At 45.9% G+C, this 18,661-nt stretch overlaps 1 protein-coding gene across 1 annotated transcript in view; it reads right to left on the bottom strand.

Annotated features, from left to right (window-relative positions):
• Nucleotides 1-18,661, bottom strand: part of MFNG (MFNG O-fucosylpeptide 3-beta-N-acetylglucosaminyltransferase) — a 144,906-nt gene that overhangs the window by 14,942 nt on the left and 111,303 nt on the right. The window contains exon 6 of the mRNA XM_078657839.1: nucleotides 15,357-15,522. Within this exon, the coding sequence (XP_078513965.1) occupies nucleotides 15,357-15,522 (166 nt within the window). The remainder of the gene's footprint in view (nucleotides 1-15,356; nucleotides 15,523-18,661) is intronic.

Raw genomic sequence — 18,661 nt, forward strand, 5'->3', positions numbered from 1 at the left:
TACTGTTAAAATATACATTAACTTGAAAATAATATTACATTTTCAAAAGATATATACTTATAATGTCAAAAATATATTAATACTATTTGTAATTCCAAATGCTACATATTAAAAATATTCAATACCAGTATTACAATTAAAACTATTGCTACAAAAATATATATAATATAAACTGTAATTTACCTTAAACTAACTTTTAAAATTAAACGTAAATAATCAAGCATATATATATATGTCTTACATCATTTAAAAAAAAAAATCAGATTACAAAACTTGACTTAGAGCAGTCAGATTCACTACTGCCACTCCAACTTGACCAAAAGTAGGGAAAATGTTGGACTTTGGAGGGGTCAGATATAATATTGTCACTCCACTGTAAGCAAAATTAGGATTTTGGATGCATTAGATGTACCATTCCACCTCCAAAGTAAGCAACAGTAGAGGGGCGTGACCAAGATGGTGGCAGGCTACAACGGTCGAAGCGGAGCTCCGTCCTCGCTGCCCAAGAAGCACGGTTTTGAGCCCCCACAGACTGAAATATCCACTCCTGTTTGCTGCTCAGAGCCCCCTGACTCCTAGGGTGCAGACAGCGATCGAACAGCGACTGCAAAGTTGATGTATGCAAAGAGCTGCTGAGGTGCGCACAGGCTGTGGAGCACTGGCGGAGGCTGGAGATGAGTAGCAGCCCTCGCTGCCCCACCAATTGGCATGGACTTTTGGCCCCTCCTGTGCGGTCGCCCTTGGCGACCTGGTGCTGGTGTGGCCCCCCCGGAGCAGGTGCCAGCCATTTTGCTGGCTCTTGCACCAGTGAGGCCTAAAGCGGAGGTGAGGACTCAGTGAGGTCAGCTCTTAGAGCAGGGCCTCGGATCCTGCACTTGAGAGCAGACGGTAGAGGAACAGACGAGAGGAGGTAGGAAGCAGACCCCGTGCCCTCCCTATAGTTGCATCACTTGGCCCGCCTGGGCTGCCAGGGGCTTTTTGGGCGGCCTGCTTTTCTGGCAGCATGGCCAACTGATGGGGGGCCTTCTGATCTTGGAAGTGACTGCCCCGGGCCGCGGTGGTGATTATCCTGATGGGACAGGGGTGAGGTGAAGTGCCTGGCGGGACTTGGCCTCCCTGCCCCACGCCCCTGTGAGATCCTGAATACTGGAAGGCCCACATTTAGCTTTGGATATTGTGTCTTCTGCAGAGGACTTCTCTACCCTCCATCCCGACCTGGCGGCTGACGGGTCTGAGAGAGGCTGACCGGAGCCTCCCCCACACATACCAGTGGACCTGACTGGGTGGCTGGCAGTCTGAGAGAAGGGAGGCCTGGCGCTGTACTCTAGCCCAGATGAGCACCAACTTACCCTCCATACTAGCGTGGTGATCCTCTCTTGAAGCCATCTCTACAAGAAACGCGTCCACATCTCCCGCTCTCCCTCGGGAGCGGTGCATCCCATTTGCAACTCACTGTAAGGCACTCCTAGGCCTCTTACTTCATATATAAGCATCTTGGGTAAGCATTGCAAGACTTTTGCAATCAAATGTTTATCCCTATGCCCGGTGGCTTGCCTCATTGGTCAGGGTTGCTGGTCAGGCCCACTAGCATGGCATCCACTAAAGGTAAAATGGGCTGTTCAGTAAGGGACATGCTCACCAGCCAACATGATGGAGCCACAGGCAATACATCTGCAATGGCAAACACAGAATCTACGGGCGAAGTTGATGACACAGACAGCCCAGTTACTTGCATGTTTACGGAGTCCATGTTCACCTCTCTTCATGAAGACCTGCAGATGGTTAAGAGGGATCTCTCTTCGGACCTGCAAGAAGTTCGTAGAGACCCGGATGAAGTAGGGTAAAGGTTTGCCTCCTTAGAAGATGAATATGCAAAAAGAGACAAGGAGGTTGAGGGCAAGCAAAAGGAGGTGATTCGCCTCCAGGAACAGCAGATATACTTACAGGCACACATCAAAGACCTTGAAAAATGGTTTCTAAGAAATAATATTAAAATCTGAGGTGTTCCAGTTGCTGCAGAGGGTACCAATCTGGAGAAATATGTGCCAGCTATGTTCCACATGGCGATAAAACTGGATAGATGCCACAGAGTTTGTCTACCGAGATCGGCGAAGCAACCCCTGGTGGATATCTTGGTGTGCGTTCATGACTTTCAAACTAAGGAGGCCATTTTGCACAAGGCTAGAGATGCTCATCCACTTCAGCTTAAAGGCCACTTCGCTCAGTTATACCAAGACTTAGCAGCTATCACCTTGCAAAAACGGAGGGATTTCAGGCCATTCATGACCACCGTTCCCTCTAAGGCGTGCGCGCGCGCGCACCGCTCCTGACCTCACCGCGCACCACCTAGCGTGGAGCGCGCACACGGTCAGGAAGTCGAGCCGCCGGCTGCTTTGAAAGAGAGCGGCGCGAATGCGGCGGAGCGGTCGTGAGGCGTGCAGGTAAGGAGGTGGGGGGAGGGCTTGTGGCGCTTGAGGCTAAGAGGGAGGGCGGGGTAGACTCTGGCCTTTTGTTTAAGTATTGCTGTTAATCGGTGCCCCTTCACGGGCTCCGATTAACAGTAATACTTAAACAAAAGGCCAGAGTCTTCCCCGCGCTTTCCTAACAAAAGAGTAGACAGTTTCCAAACACAACGTATGTTTGGAAACTGCCTACGCTTTTGTTAGGAAAGCGCGGGGAAGACTCTGGCCTTTTGTTTAAGTATTACTGTTAATCGGAGCCTGTGAAGGGGCTCTGATTAACAGCAATACTTAAACAAAAGGCCAGAGTCTACCCCGCCCTCCCTCATAGCCTCAAGCGCCACAAATTGCTATGTGTCACATTTTCATAATTTCATTGTAATTTCGAGTGACATTTCAACAACTATGAGTGACACTTTATCGGAAGCAAAAATCAAGCATGAAACATATGGAGAAACATATAAATATAAAAAATGACACCCATTTGAGCAACAAGAAACTCTAAGAAGTGCACTAACAGGGAGGGGCCTGCCTGTGAAGAGCGCGCTGCTCTGCCAGACAATGCTGCCAGTGCTGAGTGGCGCCCTGAGTAAAAGCAACCACGAAAAAAAAAAAACCATCATCAAAAGCGAGTGGGGCAGAGGGCAGAAGGGCACCAAAAGCGAGTGGGGCAGAGGGCAGGAGTGCACCAAAAGCGAGTGGGGCAGTGGGCAGGAGGGCACCAAAAACGAGTGGGACAGAGGGCAGGAGGGCACCAAAAACGAGTGGGGCAGAGGGCAGAAGGGCACCAAAAACGAGTGGGGCAGAAGGCAGAAGGGCACCAAAAGCGAGTGGGGCAGAGGGCAGGAGGCACCAAAAATTAGTGGCATTTTACGCCGCAGACACGCGAGGTTCGGTTCCTGGCGCACATAGCCATGGTTGCAGCGCACAGAGACCCTCCACTGCCGCACACAGAGGAAAAAAATTAGAGGGAACATTGGTCATGACCCATTTGAGAGACTCTGGCATTTCCTATTGTTGTGACCATCCATTTCGTCTCATCTTTTATTTAGACAGGAAAGTCCACCAAATCAGATCTCTCTCCGATGCTTGCAGGGTCCTTGGCTTAGAGCATCCTCCCCAAGATGCTCATCCTTCAATTACACAGGAGCGATTGGGAACATGTGGAAGGGCAGGAGTCAACACAAATCCACTCCTGACTGCCTATGCCCTGACCCGGACACCATAGCACAAGAAAAGGAAGCCATCCTGCGCTCCCAGTCCATAGAGCGGCTGGAACTGAAGAGTCTTGAATCCTGGACTGTTAAATGAGTTATTTGGCCTTGGCTGGTGGGCCAGGGGGCAGTGGAGTCTGGCCAGGAGGATTTACTGACATTTTGACAATGGAAGTCCACGTTGATGTCACCCCTTTGCAGTTGTTCCCATGTTTAATGGACTTGTTACAATCAATCTCAGACTGTTCTTTACATATTGTGGCTTTTGTTTTTTGGGGTTTTCCTTTTCTTTCTCACTGTGCGATGCAAACTAGACCAATCTGCATGCTTCGTCCTAGCTTTACTTCTTGGCTTACTTTCCGCTACCTAATGTTACATGCAGTCCAGGGGGTGGTCACATCAAAGCGCTGCTTCCCCATTTAGCCTTCCTGTGGCTTAAATTGGTCAGTCTCAATGTACAGGCCTTAACAAACCCATCAAGAGATCAGCTTTCATCCCACTACTTTGATCAAATTTGGGGGATATCTGTCTCCTCCAAACGATACACCTGGTCAATAAAGATATTCAAAGAATGCAATCCCAGTGGTTTCCACTGCAATATTGGTCCTCTGGTCCTACTAAGAAGAGTGGGGTTGGTATTCTTTTTTCCAAACGCTATAGTGTCTAGGTGTTTGCCACGGTTGCAGAGACCAAGTATCGCCTTCTGGCACTCTGCCTACATATAGGCTCTTTTCACTTTACCCTAGCAAATGTTTATGCCCCTAATGAACAGCAGGAGAGCTTCCTTATATACTCGTTGGCCTCTGTCCTTCAGCCCCCAGATGTGTCCATATTGGTTGGGGGAGACTTGAATCTTGTGATGAACTCTGACTTAGACTGTTCTGGCCAGCGTTCCATCCAGACTGGGGCCTTTTCACCAGTAGGCCTCGGTTGGCTTGCAGAATGCAGCCTGCATGATATGTGGCGAGGTACGCATCCCAGTGATAGGGACTACACATTTTTTCTGCTGCACATAAGACAGATGCGCAAATCGACCAGTTCTTAGTTACCCTGCCCCTCTTAGACCTCATCTCTGGTGCCACAATTGAGCCACGGTCTCTTTCAGACCACGCGCCTATTCCTCCGACGATAAGGATACCTGCCTCCCGGTTCCAGAGCCCATCCTTGCATCTCTGAGATGCTATGTTGCAGACCCGGCCTACAGTGGATGTGATACAGGCGGTTATAAACAATAACAGGGAGACCTCGTTGGCCTCTGTTTGGGAAGCCTTAAAGTTAGTAGTCCGAGGAGAGCTTATTGCTCTCTCAACGTAGAGAATCGTAGGTGCAGAGACAAGCGTAGTGGCCTGGAGAGGAGGGTCTCTGAACAGGAGACTATCCACAAGAGGACTTGCGCTCTTAGAATTTGGACGGAGTTGGAGAAGGCCCAGTTGCAACTTAAACGGTTGGATCTAGACTGGGCAGAATTTGCTATGTTGCGCCTTAAGCATAAATTCTACATGCGTAATAATAGCTCAATGGCTCCACAGCACACTGTGCGCTGGCTCAATGAAAACCACACGCCAAGGTGCCAAAACTGAGACAGGTAGTGATGAGGGCATTGCTGCGGCTTTTCAGACCTTTTATGCCTCATTGTATTCATCTTCAGAGGGTCCAGTTGATGATCCTGTGGGATATGTCAGCAAAGTTGCTCTCACTCCCTTGCCTGCGGAAGAGTCTTGTACTCTGAACCAGCCTATCTGCGTAGAGGAGGTGATCTCGGCTATTGCTCACTTGAAGCCTCTGAAGTCCTCCAGACAGGACTGCTTCAGTGCCTTGTTCTACAAGACTCTCTGCCCTGACTTGGCTCCCTTGCTTAATCAACTTTTCAACTCTTTCTCCGAGTTGGGCTCGCTGACAGATTCCATGTTGGAAACCTCCATCTCTGTAATACACAAGCGGGGTAAGGATCCGGCCCTCTGTGTGCTGTAGGCCCATATCGCTGCTAAATATTGATGCCAAACACTTTGCGAACGTCTTGGCACATCGTCTCAATCTCCTTATGCCGGGCCTTATAGAACCAGACCAATCAGGTTTTATTCCCTCTCTCCAGTGCGCAGACAACACTAAGCGTCTATGCCCCCTTATAGACAACGTGCACCGGTCACGTAACAAAGATTTGCTGCTTTCTACAGATGCCGAGAAGGCGTTTGACCGGATACATTGGCTTTACCTTTTCGACACATTGAAATTGTTTGGCATTGACAAGAGACTAGGGAACTGGATTCTGAGTATATATAGCGCACCAAGAGCATTGGTTAGAGTTAACGGAGTTCAGAGCCATCATTTTTCTATCTCTCAGGGCACTGGTCAGGGATACCCGTCATCGCTGGTTCTTTTAGCTCTGTGAATGAGTCCCTGCCACATCGGCTTTGGGATTACCCAACTGTAATGGGGATCCCATTTGGGTCCCATCACCACCTGATTAGTCTCTATGCCAGTGACGTCATCTTCTCAGTTACGGAGCCTTTGACTTCACTACAGGCTTTGGTTGCAGAGCTCCAGACATCCGGGTTGGTGTCTGGGCTCAGGGTTAATATGCAAAAGTTGCAGATCTTCAACCTCTCGGTTGCCCCTATGAGTGAGCTGGTCTTGAGATCTCAGTTTCCCTTTGAATGGTCCTCAGAGGGAATTCCGTACCTAGGCATTTCTTTGATGCAAACTTTACCCATGACCCTTGCTGTTAACTGTGGGTCCCATGCCACTCAGATTCGTAAAGATCTCTCGATATGGAATCGCCTACTTCTCTCTTGGATGGGATCGGTTGTGGCAGTCAAGATGCCCATATTCCACGACATTCTCTATATTTTCCTGACTTTACCTCTGACCCCCTCCGCCCAAAGCAATTCGTTCTCTTCAGCTGGACATTAGTACACTTATATGGGGAGAAACCCAGCCTCCATAAACATCTCATCTATTGCTCTAAGCAAGAAGGGGGACTAGTGGTGCCCCAGTAGCTTCGATATTATCAGGCTGCCAGTGGAGGCTTTTGTTGGAATGGAAAAGAATTCGTCTGGAAATGCACTGGGCCTTTATGGACCAGGCAGTGGCGGGAACACAGTTAAAGAAGGAGTTGTGACTTCCTTGTCAACTTAGAGAATGAGGGCTGTACTCTTTGCCAAAGTTTAGGATGTGGTAGCAATAAAGTCTGGCCTAACCATCTTCCCCTCACCAATGGCTCCTCTTTTCACTAACCCTGAGTTTGCCCTGGGTAGTCCCAGAGCAGGTTTTCCAGGTGGATTGACGGGGCTGTAAGTGACTGAGATGCTTTTTCAACTTGAACGGACCTACCCCTGTTGAGCAACTCAAATCCAATTATTCCGACTGACACTGACCATGTCTGATATCTGCAATTACGCCACTGGGTGACGTGCTCAGAGACGCGACAAGGTGCGGGATAACTGATGACCCCATTTGAGAGATGGCTGTTCCTCAAGATGGATGATAAGCACCTAATAGCCGTAATCTATGCACTGTTGGGGAAGGGTGGGCCACAGTCCAAGTCTCTGGGCCAGCAGAGATGGGAGGCCAAGATAGGCAAGACCTCTTTCCGCTAAAGATTGGGATGATATATACTGCCGGGTGTATCATACTGTTCATACTATGGCTAGCACTGAAACAGCCTACAAAATTGCTTCTTATTGGTATTATACTCAGATGAGTCTTCATAAGTGAAATAGGGATCGCTCTGGGGATTGCTGGAGGGGCTGTGTAAGCGCTGGGACTATGCTTTATCTTCTTTAGCACTGTCCCAAGCTCACCAGATATTGAGAAAAGGTCTTGGATGATATTGATTCAGCTTTCCACACTACTATCCCAAGACTCCCAGCTTACACTCTCTTGGGGCTCCCGAAACCCCTGACGTATCCCTTTCACTCCATCAAAGGAAGACAGATGGCTCTTGCTTTAAACGCAACCCACCAGATAATACTCTCACTATGGGGCGAGGATTAGACACCGGATCACATCGCTTGGCTGCACAAATTGTGGTTCCTCCTAGGGATGAAGAAGCTCTCTCTAGCAGTCACCCAGGGACCATCCTTCTTTTGTAAATTTGGCCCTTTCATACACATCCTTTCTTTCTCCTTCCCCCTGAAGTTTAGCCTACCCAAACCAGTTACCCTGTGGCATATACACTTTTTTGCCTTAGTATTTGATTGCTACATTGATTATTTTCTCATAAGCTTGAAGGGATTGATGGGGGAGGGGGGAGTTATTGTTCACCTTCGTTCTTTTCTCTTTAATAAAATTCAGTCTATATCACACTCCTGGTCCCAGGATTGTAGGCAGCTGACATGGAATAAAACCAGAACGCAGCCACCACCGAGGGGTTGTAGGCGACATGCTGTGTCATAAGGTGCTTTGGCTGTACCAATAAATAGAATGAATCCCAAAGTAAGCAACAGTAGGGAACGTATTGGACTTTAAAGTGGCGACTTTACTGTATCCACTCCAAAGGTAATAACTTACACCCGATCTCAACTTTTGTGTATTGGCAAGACTTTAACTGATAAACGATGTTCCCATTTTTGTGCAGACTCTCTGGCCAATCTACCTACTAATCCTTGTCTAAACTGCGCTTTTAAATCTACTCTTCCTCACTCTAATCTAGCTGCCCCTAGGTTCCCACTAATCCCTGAAGAATATATACATTGTGCTCTTATAAATGCCCGCTCCCTTGTCAAACACAGGGATGAGGTAGCTGAACTTATAGCCACTCAAAATTTAGACATCCTGTTTATTACAGAGACCTGGGCAGACTCTACTTCTGGCCCGAATTTCAAAATAGCCACTCCTGATGGCTATTATGTCACCCGACTAGATAGATCCTCTGGAAAAAGAGGGGGTGGTCTAGCTATCATACATCGTATTAACCTGGCTCTAAAAACTGAGCCAATGATCCATGATTCCATGGAAGCCTTATGTTTCACCTTTACACTTTCGCCTACTCAAACCTTTAAGGGAACATTACTTTACCGACCTCCCACCTCACGCACATCTTTCTTAGAAGCTCTCAATCCTCTATTAGAACCAGTAGCTGCCTATACAGAATATACAATACTGGGTGATTTCAATTTTCATCTAGAAAATCATGCTGATAAAGATTCCATCAAGATTATCTCTGACTTTCAGGCTGCAGGCTTGGAACAACGAGTCTCCTCAGCCACTCACCAAGCTGGTCATACCTTGGACGGATTATTCACTAACAACTCCTTTATGAATCAACCTACTGTGATTCCACTCACCTGGACTGATCACTCGGCAGTCATATTCTCTATACTAATCAGGAAACGCAAATACTGCGCGCTCTCTGCACGCTCACAGATCAAATGTCGTGACTGGAAAAATATTAACCACCAGGTCTTTAATAATGTACTTAAAGCCACTAAATTCAAAGATTCAAATGACCCAGGTGAAGCATCCAATAACTATGTGCGCTGGCTGAATAATGCACTAGATTATGTGGCACCTGTCAAAAAACTGCAGCCTAACCGCAATAAACCTTCTGCTCCTTGGTTCTCCGAACTACTAAGGCTCGAGAGACAACGATGTCGTAACCTAGAGAGACGTTGGCGTAGGAATTACGACAATAACGATAGAGAGAGATATAAGACAGCCCTACATAACTATAAAAAACTTATTACTAAGGAAAAATGTAATTTCTATACCACATAAATAGAATCAGCTCAAAATTCGAGCAAACAGTTATTCCAGGTGGTAAAAAAGCTATCCAACCCTACGGTTCCTGACTCCATAGAACCTTCTCAAGCCTTCTGCAATGAAATTGCGGATTTTTTTAAAGGAAAGGTCACAGACATTTTTAATAACTTCACAAAAAAAACTTCTGATATTATAGCTGGCCCAGTTGCTCCTCATATATCTACCAGGCCAACCCTGGAAACATTCTCTTCACTCCCTCAGGTGTCTATAGAGGAAATTATGAATGCGGTCAAATCAGGATCTCCTATGGACCCTTGCCCCCCAAGCATTCTTAAACTAGCATCCGATCAGGTAGCCCCGGTGCTTACCCATATTTGCAACACGATGTTCCAGACAGGTGATTACCCTAAAGTCTGGAAGAAAGTCATCGTGAAGCCCCTTCTAAAAAAATCAACACTAAATCCAGCAGAGCTAAAAAGCTATCGACCCATTGCCTCGCTTACATATCCTTCTAAGGTATTCGAGAAGGCAATTAATTTACAGCTCTCAAGCTTTATTGATAACAACAACCTACTAGATGATACCCAATTTGGGTTTAGAAAGGGTCACGGCACCGAGACCGCTTTGATAAAAGCAACCGAAGAAGTCAGAATAATTCTGGACCAAGGCGGTACAGCAATCTTAATACTCTTAGATCTATCGGCTGCCTTCGACGCGGTCGATCACAACATCTTGATCGACCGTGTCGATGCCATGGGCATCCAAGGCAAAGCTAAGACTCTTCTGGCATCTTTTTTATCAGACAGAGAACAGTCTGTAAAAATGGGTAGCTACTACTCGCCTGATTTCACCTTGCATTGTGGAGTTCCTCAGGGCTCCTCGCTAAGTCCGACGCTCTTTAATATCTATGTATCGGACTTAGCGAGGGTGATCAAGTCATTCGGCATTGGAATAACATCATACGCCGATGACACTCAATTAGTCCTGGCTATTCACAGAAACGGAGCTGCAGTGGCCGCTAACTTCCAGGAAGGAATGAGAGCGATCTGCACCTGATGGACCAGAACTGCTTAAAATTAAACTCCGACAAGACGGAGGTCATGCTTTTTGGTGACTTGACCCCGTCTTGGTCACCAGTCTGGTGGCCAGCAGAGCTGGGAGATCCGCCTCTCCCGGTGTCAAAAGTTAGGAACCTCGGAGTTCTATTCGATAATAAGCTTACCTTCCACAGCCATGCTAACGCAGTGGTTTCAGCGTACTTTTTTACCTTGAGAATGGTAAAGAAACTTCTCCCTTTCCTATCTCCAAACTCAGGCAAAACCCTAATGTCTACGCTAGTCCTTTCAAAGATTGATTATTGTAACGGACTATTGCTGAATGCACAGGAACAAGTTATGAATAAACTACAACTAGTGCAAAACGCTGCTGCAAGAATTTTAACCGGTACACCCAAATTCTCATATATATCTCCCATCATTCGCCAACTTCATTGGCTGCCTGTCAGAAGCCGCACAAAGTTTAAGGCCTTGTGCATCATTTATAAAACATTGAACAATACTGGACCGGACTTTTTAAAAAAATCCATCACTCTCTATAAACCCAATCGTTCCTTACGCTCTGCGGCATCTCAGCTACTTGATATTCCACGCACTAAGAAAGCAACATGGGGCGACAAACGCTTCACAGTTGCTGCCTCCAAACTGTGGAATGAGCTCCCCCTTAATATTAAATCAAGCTCTTCCTTATTTATATTCTGGAAGCACATTAAAACGTGGCTTTTCAACCAATAAGTCTTGTAGGAGCCCTCTGCAATCTTGACGAACTCTAGCGCCGAGACACCGGAAGGTATTTGTGCGCTCTAGAAATTTTATAAATAAATGTAAGCAACAGCGGGGAAATGTTGGACTTTGGAGGGGTTACATTTGCTATTGCCACTCCAGCCTCAGCAACAACAAGAGAAAGTCTCGAATTTGGAGGGGTGTGATTTACTATTCCCACTCAAACGTGAGTAAAAGTAGGGAAAATGTTGGACTTTGGAAAACTCAGATTAACCCCTTGCATTCGCCACAAATTTTCGCGCTGTGCGGGCAATTGACAATTTGGGCGGGATTCGGACGGCCCCTGGCTGTCGTGAGCACACGCCCACGGTGACTCATGACAGCCGGGAGCCATCATGTGCATACGAGGGGTTAATGTTTTCCAACCCTAAAATAGTAATAATTAAAATACACACACAAACAAGGACATATAAAATATATTCCCTATCACACATAAAAAATAATACTTTAATCAGTATATGATTAATATAAATAATTAAAAACTAAAAATACTAAATCATAAAATGTACAAAATTAGACATACAATATATTAAAAGCTTATATGAAGTAAAAAATCAATGTAAACACTTCACACTCTCTCAAAATATAACAAATAATACCAATATAAAAATATTCTTCAAAAAACCTAAGACTTAAGATAATTAATATCCAAATTATTAATAGCAATTAAATTATCAAAAGCAATTATCTAATTAACCAATCAACAATTAATACATGCATTACTATATATTACAAAATATTTAGTAAATAATTATAAACATTAATTTACATAATAGATCATCAAATGAACAAATCGAAACTGATAGGGAAGAATTATAATCAATTAAAAAATATTTTAAAAAGTCACACCCTATTCCCCTAGAAACCCAAAAACCTGACCAAAAGAATATAAATAAAATAAAAAACCTTAAAACCTATTACCAAATCATAAAAAACGAAACTACACTAAAAAGAATTCAACATACTTAACGTGAAAGTACTACCTTGTAACACAAAAACTAATAAAACTAAACAAACTAATTTTAAAAAGACATTATGTACAACTATATTTAAATAAAATATATAAAAGCTAGAAAAAAAGATATACTTACCTGCAATATTCTTTCCAATTATATTTTGACTTCATAATATTTCTGTTAATATTCGTGCCAATATTTTGCTGGAATACTATGGCTAGTCCCGTACGGTTTTAGTGCCCCTGCCCTGTGGTTCTGGCCACCTCCATGGTACATGTGAAATTCAAATTCACAAATGTATTCATTCGCTTTTATTAAAGTTTCCAAATTTAGAGAGGAACATTTTTGAACAGAAGGAAAAAAATATGTTTCCTCCTTTAGGGCACAATTATTTTGACTAACCGTTGAAAAACAAATACAACACAGAGTCCTCTGTCTTATGTGAAAGTCATCAATACATAAACGCCCAGATTCCTATGAGACCTCTGCAGGCTCCATAAAACATCAACTGCTTTACGCTTCACCTCCAAGTGCAAACTGATTGTGCCAAAATGGAGACTATCAAGATTCGGAGGCAAAACACTGAAAGTGGTTGGAGCAAAACTCTGGAACAAACTCCCCATTAAAATCAGGTTACTGACGACTTAACATGCTTCAAAAACTTGCAAAAACAACTGTGACTCTGAAACAATATTTATTCATCAATGCTACTTCAGAAATCCAAATACCTCTTAACAGTCCTTCTGCATCCTTTCCTACGCTACCACACCTGTGAGGTTCCTACAATCACTCCAACTTTATACAAAATAATGCCATCCATCGGCTAATGGAGAATATTTCTAAATCACCTCTGTACTCTGTCCCGACACCACTCTCATTCTGCATATACTCTACACCTCTATTTACCATCACTCGGTCCACGCTCACCCCTCCTTTAAACAGATTGCTTTGCAAAGACCAGGAATAGAAGTGACAGTAGAAGGTTAGTGACCATGAGAAGGAAGGTAGAAATTACCAGGAGAGTCAGAATCACCAGGAGAAAGAGGGCCTAGAAGACCAAAACAAGGAGGAAGGACCAGGCATAGGACCAGGAGAAGAAGGAGGAAGGAATTAACCAGGCGTAGCAGGAGGCCAAGGAGTAGGTTTAGGACAAGTACCTGAGAACCAGGGCAAGAAGGACCAGAAAGCTTGAGAGGTAGAGGGCAGCCAGGAAGTCTGGAGAAGAAAGACCGGAAAGAGGACGACAAGGAGGAGGACCAGAACCACCTGGAAGAGACCAGGACCACTAGGATAGCTATAACCAGGTGATACATGACCGTGGAAGGAGTAAGAGGTCTAGGAAAAGATGGAGCAGTCTAGGAAATGATGGAAGAGGAGCAAGATGGTCAGGAGGAGGAGACAGACCAGTTGGGAGACTAAAAACCTGCAAGCTACCATAAGAACTAGGACTACGAGGAGAATCAGGAGTAGAGAATCAGAAGGGCCAGGACTAACGGACTAGGTCCTCGAGGACCAGACCAAGGAGGACCATTACTTCCCAGAAGACCAGGACCAGAACAACCAAGATGAGGAGTAACAGGAGGACTCGAAACAGGACAGACTGTGGAGAGGAGAACCAGCAGGGCCAGGAGGACCAGAAAGACCAAGAGGAGGAGGCCCAGAAAGACTTGGACTACCAGCATTGGGATTACCAAAATGGCCAGGACAGTAGCATCAGCGGGATGGAGAACTGGAGAATCAAGATAAAAAATGACCAGGGTCTATAGCTCAAAGGGGACAGAAAAATGAATAGATGGAGGAGTGCCAAAAGGAGAACCAAAAGACCCAGGATCACCCTGAGGGAGAAGATCAGGTCCAAGGCGACCAAGACCAAGAAAACCAAATGGACCAAGATGACCGGAATAGCCAGGGTAAGGAATGCTAGTGGGAGGGGGAGAAGGAGGAGGAGTACTAGGAGGCTGTGAGTCAGATGACGGAGGTCCACCAGGTAGTTTAAGATCACCAGGACTCCTCTCTGTTTAGTCTCTTCGCCCTTTCACTTGACGGTTGTGTCCTTATACCAGAGCGCCAGGATACCCGTAGGGTGGCAGCTTGAGCTATATAAGAACACCTAGAATACAATACAACCAGGAATACAATGATCAGAATGGCCAACACTGGGAGGACTAGATGTGAATTTTGGTTATATGCTTAAGGGCATAGTCTTAGTAACAAAGGTCACACTTCATTTGACCTGTTCTTAGTTACATTTCTTTTAATGCAGATCTATGAAAGGGCAACTAAGTTATTTTCAAACTTTCCCTCCACCCCAGCTTTTTCGCTCCCCCCTACTTAGTATAATTGAAACGAGAAATCTCGGATTGTGGCTTAGCTTTTTAACAGCCTATACACCTCATGGAACTGTTATTAAATAGTACCCCAGAAAATGTATGTTTTTTCTAAATACCCCCTTATCTGTTGCCCAACTGATGAATTTGCATGACACTTAAAGAACTAGTAATAAGCTAAACATCTGCCAAGTGTCTGATACAACCATGAAACTGCACCAAAGTTGTTAGCAAATCAATGATTTTTTTTACCCCCTTCCCTTTTAACTTTGAACCCCCGCCCCGTTGGCGCTGCATGCTAATAGCCTACCAAATCTTATACATATTCATGAACATCAGCAAAGTTATTAGCACCAACATTGTTAGCACAAAACCTCCTCCCTCAATCCCATGATGGATCTACACGATCTACACGAAGGCTGCCATCCACAAAGGCTAAAGATGCCAAATGTTTGCAATGTTTCATGTGAATTCATTACAATAGGGCACATATCACAAAACAAGCACTTTTTAAACCCTTTTTTAACTGAGCCCTCAATTGACATACTTGCATAAATAAAAAAATACAAAAGAGTAAACTAAACATTCTAAACCTATGCCAAATGTTATGCAAACGGACATTTAAAAACAAATTAAACTGTCAAGCAATCTCTGTATTACATAACAATTCAAAGCCTGCTTGACACCTTTTTCAAATGAAAATAACTAGAAAAAACAAACAAAATACGGAGCACAAAGCCACTATAATATGCAGACTGTGAGGCAGTAAACAGGTTTTCTCTCTCCATTCGTCTCTCGTCTCTCTTTCTCCTTCTCTCACACTGTCCTCTCTCCCATCAACCCTCAACCCCACCCATCTCACCTGCTTTGCCAGCTGGGTTGTGGGGATCTGCGGCAGGTCCTCAAGGTGGGAGTGGAAGAGGGGGCTCCGCTGCAGGCGTACCCCCAGTTTTCTCCCAATGATGTAACCCACTGTGCAGTCATCTGGTAGGTGGATCTGCTCTGACAGCTCCATGAATTGGTGACCACTGGAATAAAGTATAGGGTTTGGGGTCAGAGAGGTTTTTTTGTGAAAAAATTGTGTTTATTAGTGTTTAGTCAGTGAAATAGTACATTACAATCATTAACATACAATAACAGACACAGTATTGAAGAATATAGATAATGCCTTCTTCTCTCAGAAAAAACGATTTCCAGTATGAGGAGGTAGTAGTTCAGTCCAAGATAGCATAATTGTCCTCTTACTAGTCACCGCACATCGAGGCAAGTCTTACAGCAAAAATAAACCTGTGATTTTGGCATTGATTACACATGAATTGAAGAAACTATCATCACAATAGGGCCTGACATGAACATCACAGTACTGGTGTATTATACAATGCAACATGTCACTGGGCTTGTCATGGAGGGAGGCAAGATGAAGTGGGCAGTCCGACATATGCCCCACCCACACCCCATACCCTCTTAATGTGAACACCACTATGGCATCGCTACCTCCCGAGTGTCAGTTGGGGTATCTGGTTGATGCGGTAGAAGATAGCTTTTGAGAGGGTCCCAAATATCCTTAGGCTGTGATGCCAGGGGAAGTGTTACGGCATAGTTAGTTAATTGTTCCTGGCAGGATAGTAAGTCATTAAGCCATTCTTTGAACTTTGGCGCTCCTCCCCTACCCAATCTACAAGCCACTCGGCATTTGGCCAGCAACAGAGCAATGGTGAGATATCGGTGGTATGGTTTTGGGATGAGTTTGGTGTAACCTAATAAAGCTATCAGGGGAGTGCGCTCTGCCGATTGTGTCGCGAGGGAGGTGTCCTGATTGGAGTTGTGTGAGAGGTAATCTTTAATGGCATGTTGTACCTGCTCTATGACATCTTTGCGGTGTAGGAGAGTGTCGCGCAGGCACCAGTGATGGGTAGGGCATTGTAGAGGAGGAAGTGTGAAGGTAGCTATTACTGGTGCGTGGTTTGAGAGTGAGGCAACCCCTATTTCGGCAGTAGTCAGGAGTGTGTGCAGGGGTGACGTACCCAAGAAATAGTCGAGCCTAGCATATGTTTTGTGAGCACTTGAATAAAAGGAATATTCACAGCTGTGGGGGTGGGAGCAACGCCACAGATCCTTTAGGTCTAGGTCTTGTAGTCGAGCTAACCCTGCTGCTGAAAGCGCTCCCGTCTGGCCTGTGCGCTGGCACGATCTGTCCGATATGACGATTCAGATCCCCACCCAATAGTATTCGGCACTCAGCTGTAGCTGTGGCCTCAGTGAGTGCTGCATGTATACATTTATCTTGCCCTTTGTTAGGGGCATATATCGACCCAATAGTGAATGTCAGGCCACCTAACGTGAATAGATAGGCGAACAGCCTCCCTTTGATTTCGGCCTCTTTCTGGTGGATTTTTCCCTGAAATGTGCGGGAGACCGTGATAGCTACCCCGGCCGATTTAGCTGGGCCTGATAAAAACATTTGGATCAGGAACATGCGGGATTTGAGGCAGTGGCAGTCTTTTGACAAGAGATGCGTCATCTGTAGGAGGCATATGTTAGCTTTGGTATTATCGAGGTAGGAAAGGACCGCCCTGCGTTTGACCGGATTGTTGAGTCCCCACACATTTTGGGTGAGGATTTTAAGAGTGGTGGGTGGCATCTATGTGGATGTGACGTCAGCAACCGCAATAGCTAGGTGCACAAATGGCCTCCAGCGTTGCAGTGGTCTAGCCAGTGGAGCAGGGAGGAGGCCGAGGTAGGTGTCTGTGTGATTAGGCGAGTGGATGGTCAAGGGATCCCATAAACAAAGTTAAAAAAAAAGGAACAAGGAATCAAATGCAAAACTACAAAATTGAAGTAGAGTTAAGGAGTAAAGTCTGTCATCGCTGGATGACCCGAGAAGGGTCAGTGTGGGGTCCATGTTGTGACCAAGTGTCTGAGCTCCCGTCCCGCCCGCGCCCACCCCAGAAGCAGTGATAGAGAGCGAAGTCAGCCGACCCACTCATATGTCTTCTGTCGTGGGCTGTGTGGAAGTTTCTGACATAAATTCAAGGACTGCCTGTTGGCCTTTGGCAATCTCAATCTGATCAGGCCGCCTGCTTCATTGTAATTGGCCTTGTCGTCTCCAGCCTGATGGGGCGACCTCCGGATCGGTGCCTGCACTGCGACGCTCATCTTCCTTGGACGGGGGTAGAATTCCTAACAACTGGCGGACTTCTGTGAGGGAGCGCAGCTGTGTCAGTTTTCCGTTGTGCTTGAATATGAGTATGAATGGATGGCCCCATGAGTAGGGGACACCCTGCTGGCAGAGGTAGTCCGTAACGGGTCTGAACTGGCCTCTATGATGAAGGGTGAGGAGAGCCAGGTCCTGGAATAGCACTGGGGTCTACCCCCAGAAGAAGATTGGGTGCATGGCTCTGGCCTTGTTTAAGATCTCCTCCTTGGTCCTGAAATCATGCACGCAGGCAAGAATATCTGCAGGTGGAGCGTTGCCTGTCTGAGGAGGCCCAACTCTATGGGCCCAGTCTAATTTGATGGGAGCATCGGGCGAGGCACCAAGAATGTGATTAAAGAGCTCCCTAGAGAAGGTGAATAGATCATTAGTGTCTGCTGTAGCTTTCACTTCCCGGATGCACACTTTATTTATTTATTTATAACATTTATAGAGCGCACTGTTACCAAACGGTGTCCTGAGATGTCTCCGAGAGCGGTTCTCCAGGTCTTCTAGGTGAAGCTGTAAGTCAAGGTGCTAATCCTGTAGTCGTACCACTTCCTGTTGAAGGCTAGACAGTTGAATGTCTCTATTGTCTCCTCTATCCTCCAGAGTAGAGACCCTCTCCCGATACCATCCATGTCCCTGCGAATGTCTTTTACTTCGGAGGTGAGATCTTTCTTCACCTTCTGCAAATCCTCCCTTAGGGCTGCGAAGAGGGACTTCAAGAAAGCCTGAGTTATAGGCTCCTTTCCCTGGCCCCCGTGTTCCCAGACGTTGAGCCCCCCCCCCCCGCCCCAGGCGGAGTGCACCATGGTGGATGGGTTCTGTTGGCGAGCGAACGGGTCTTTTAATGATTTTTCTTTTTTCGCCCTCGTAGTGGACATAGTCCAGGGCCTCGTTGGTTCCTGGGGGGTTGCAAGGCGAAGCTGGGAGGTGGTCCGGGTGTAGTCAGTCTGTTGAGTGGCGAGTGC

This window comes from Lissotriton helveticus, chromosome 1_1, assembly GCF_964261635.1.
Source record: "Lissotriton helveticus chromosome 1_1, aLisHel1.1, whole genome shotgun sequence".
NCBI classification, from domain to species: domain Eukaryota; kingdom Metazoa; phylum Chordata; class Amphibia; order Caudata; family Salamandridae; genus Lissotriton; species Lissotriton helveticus.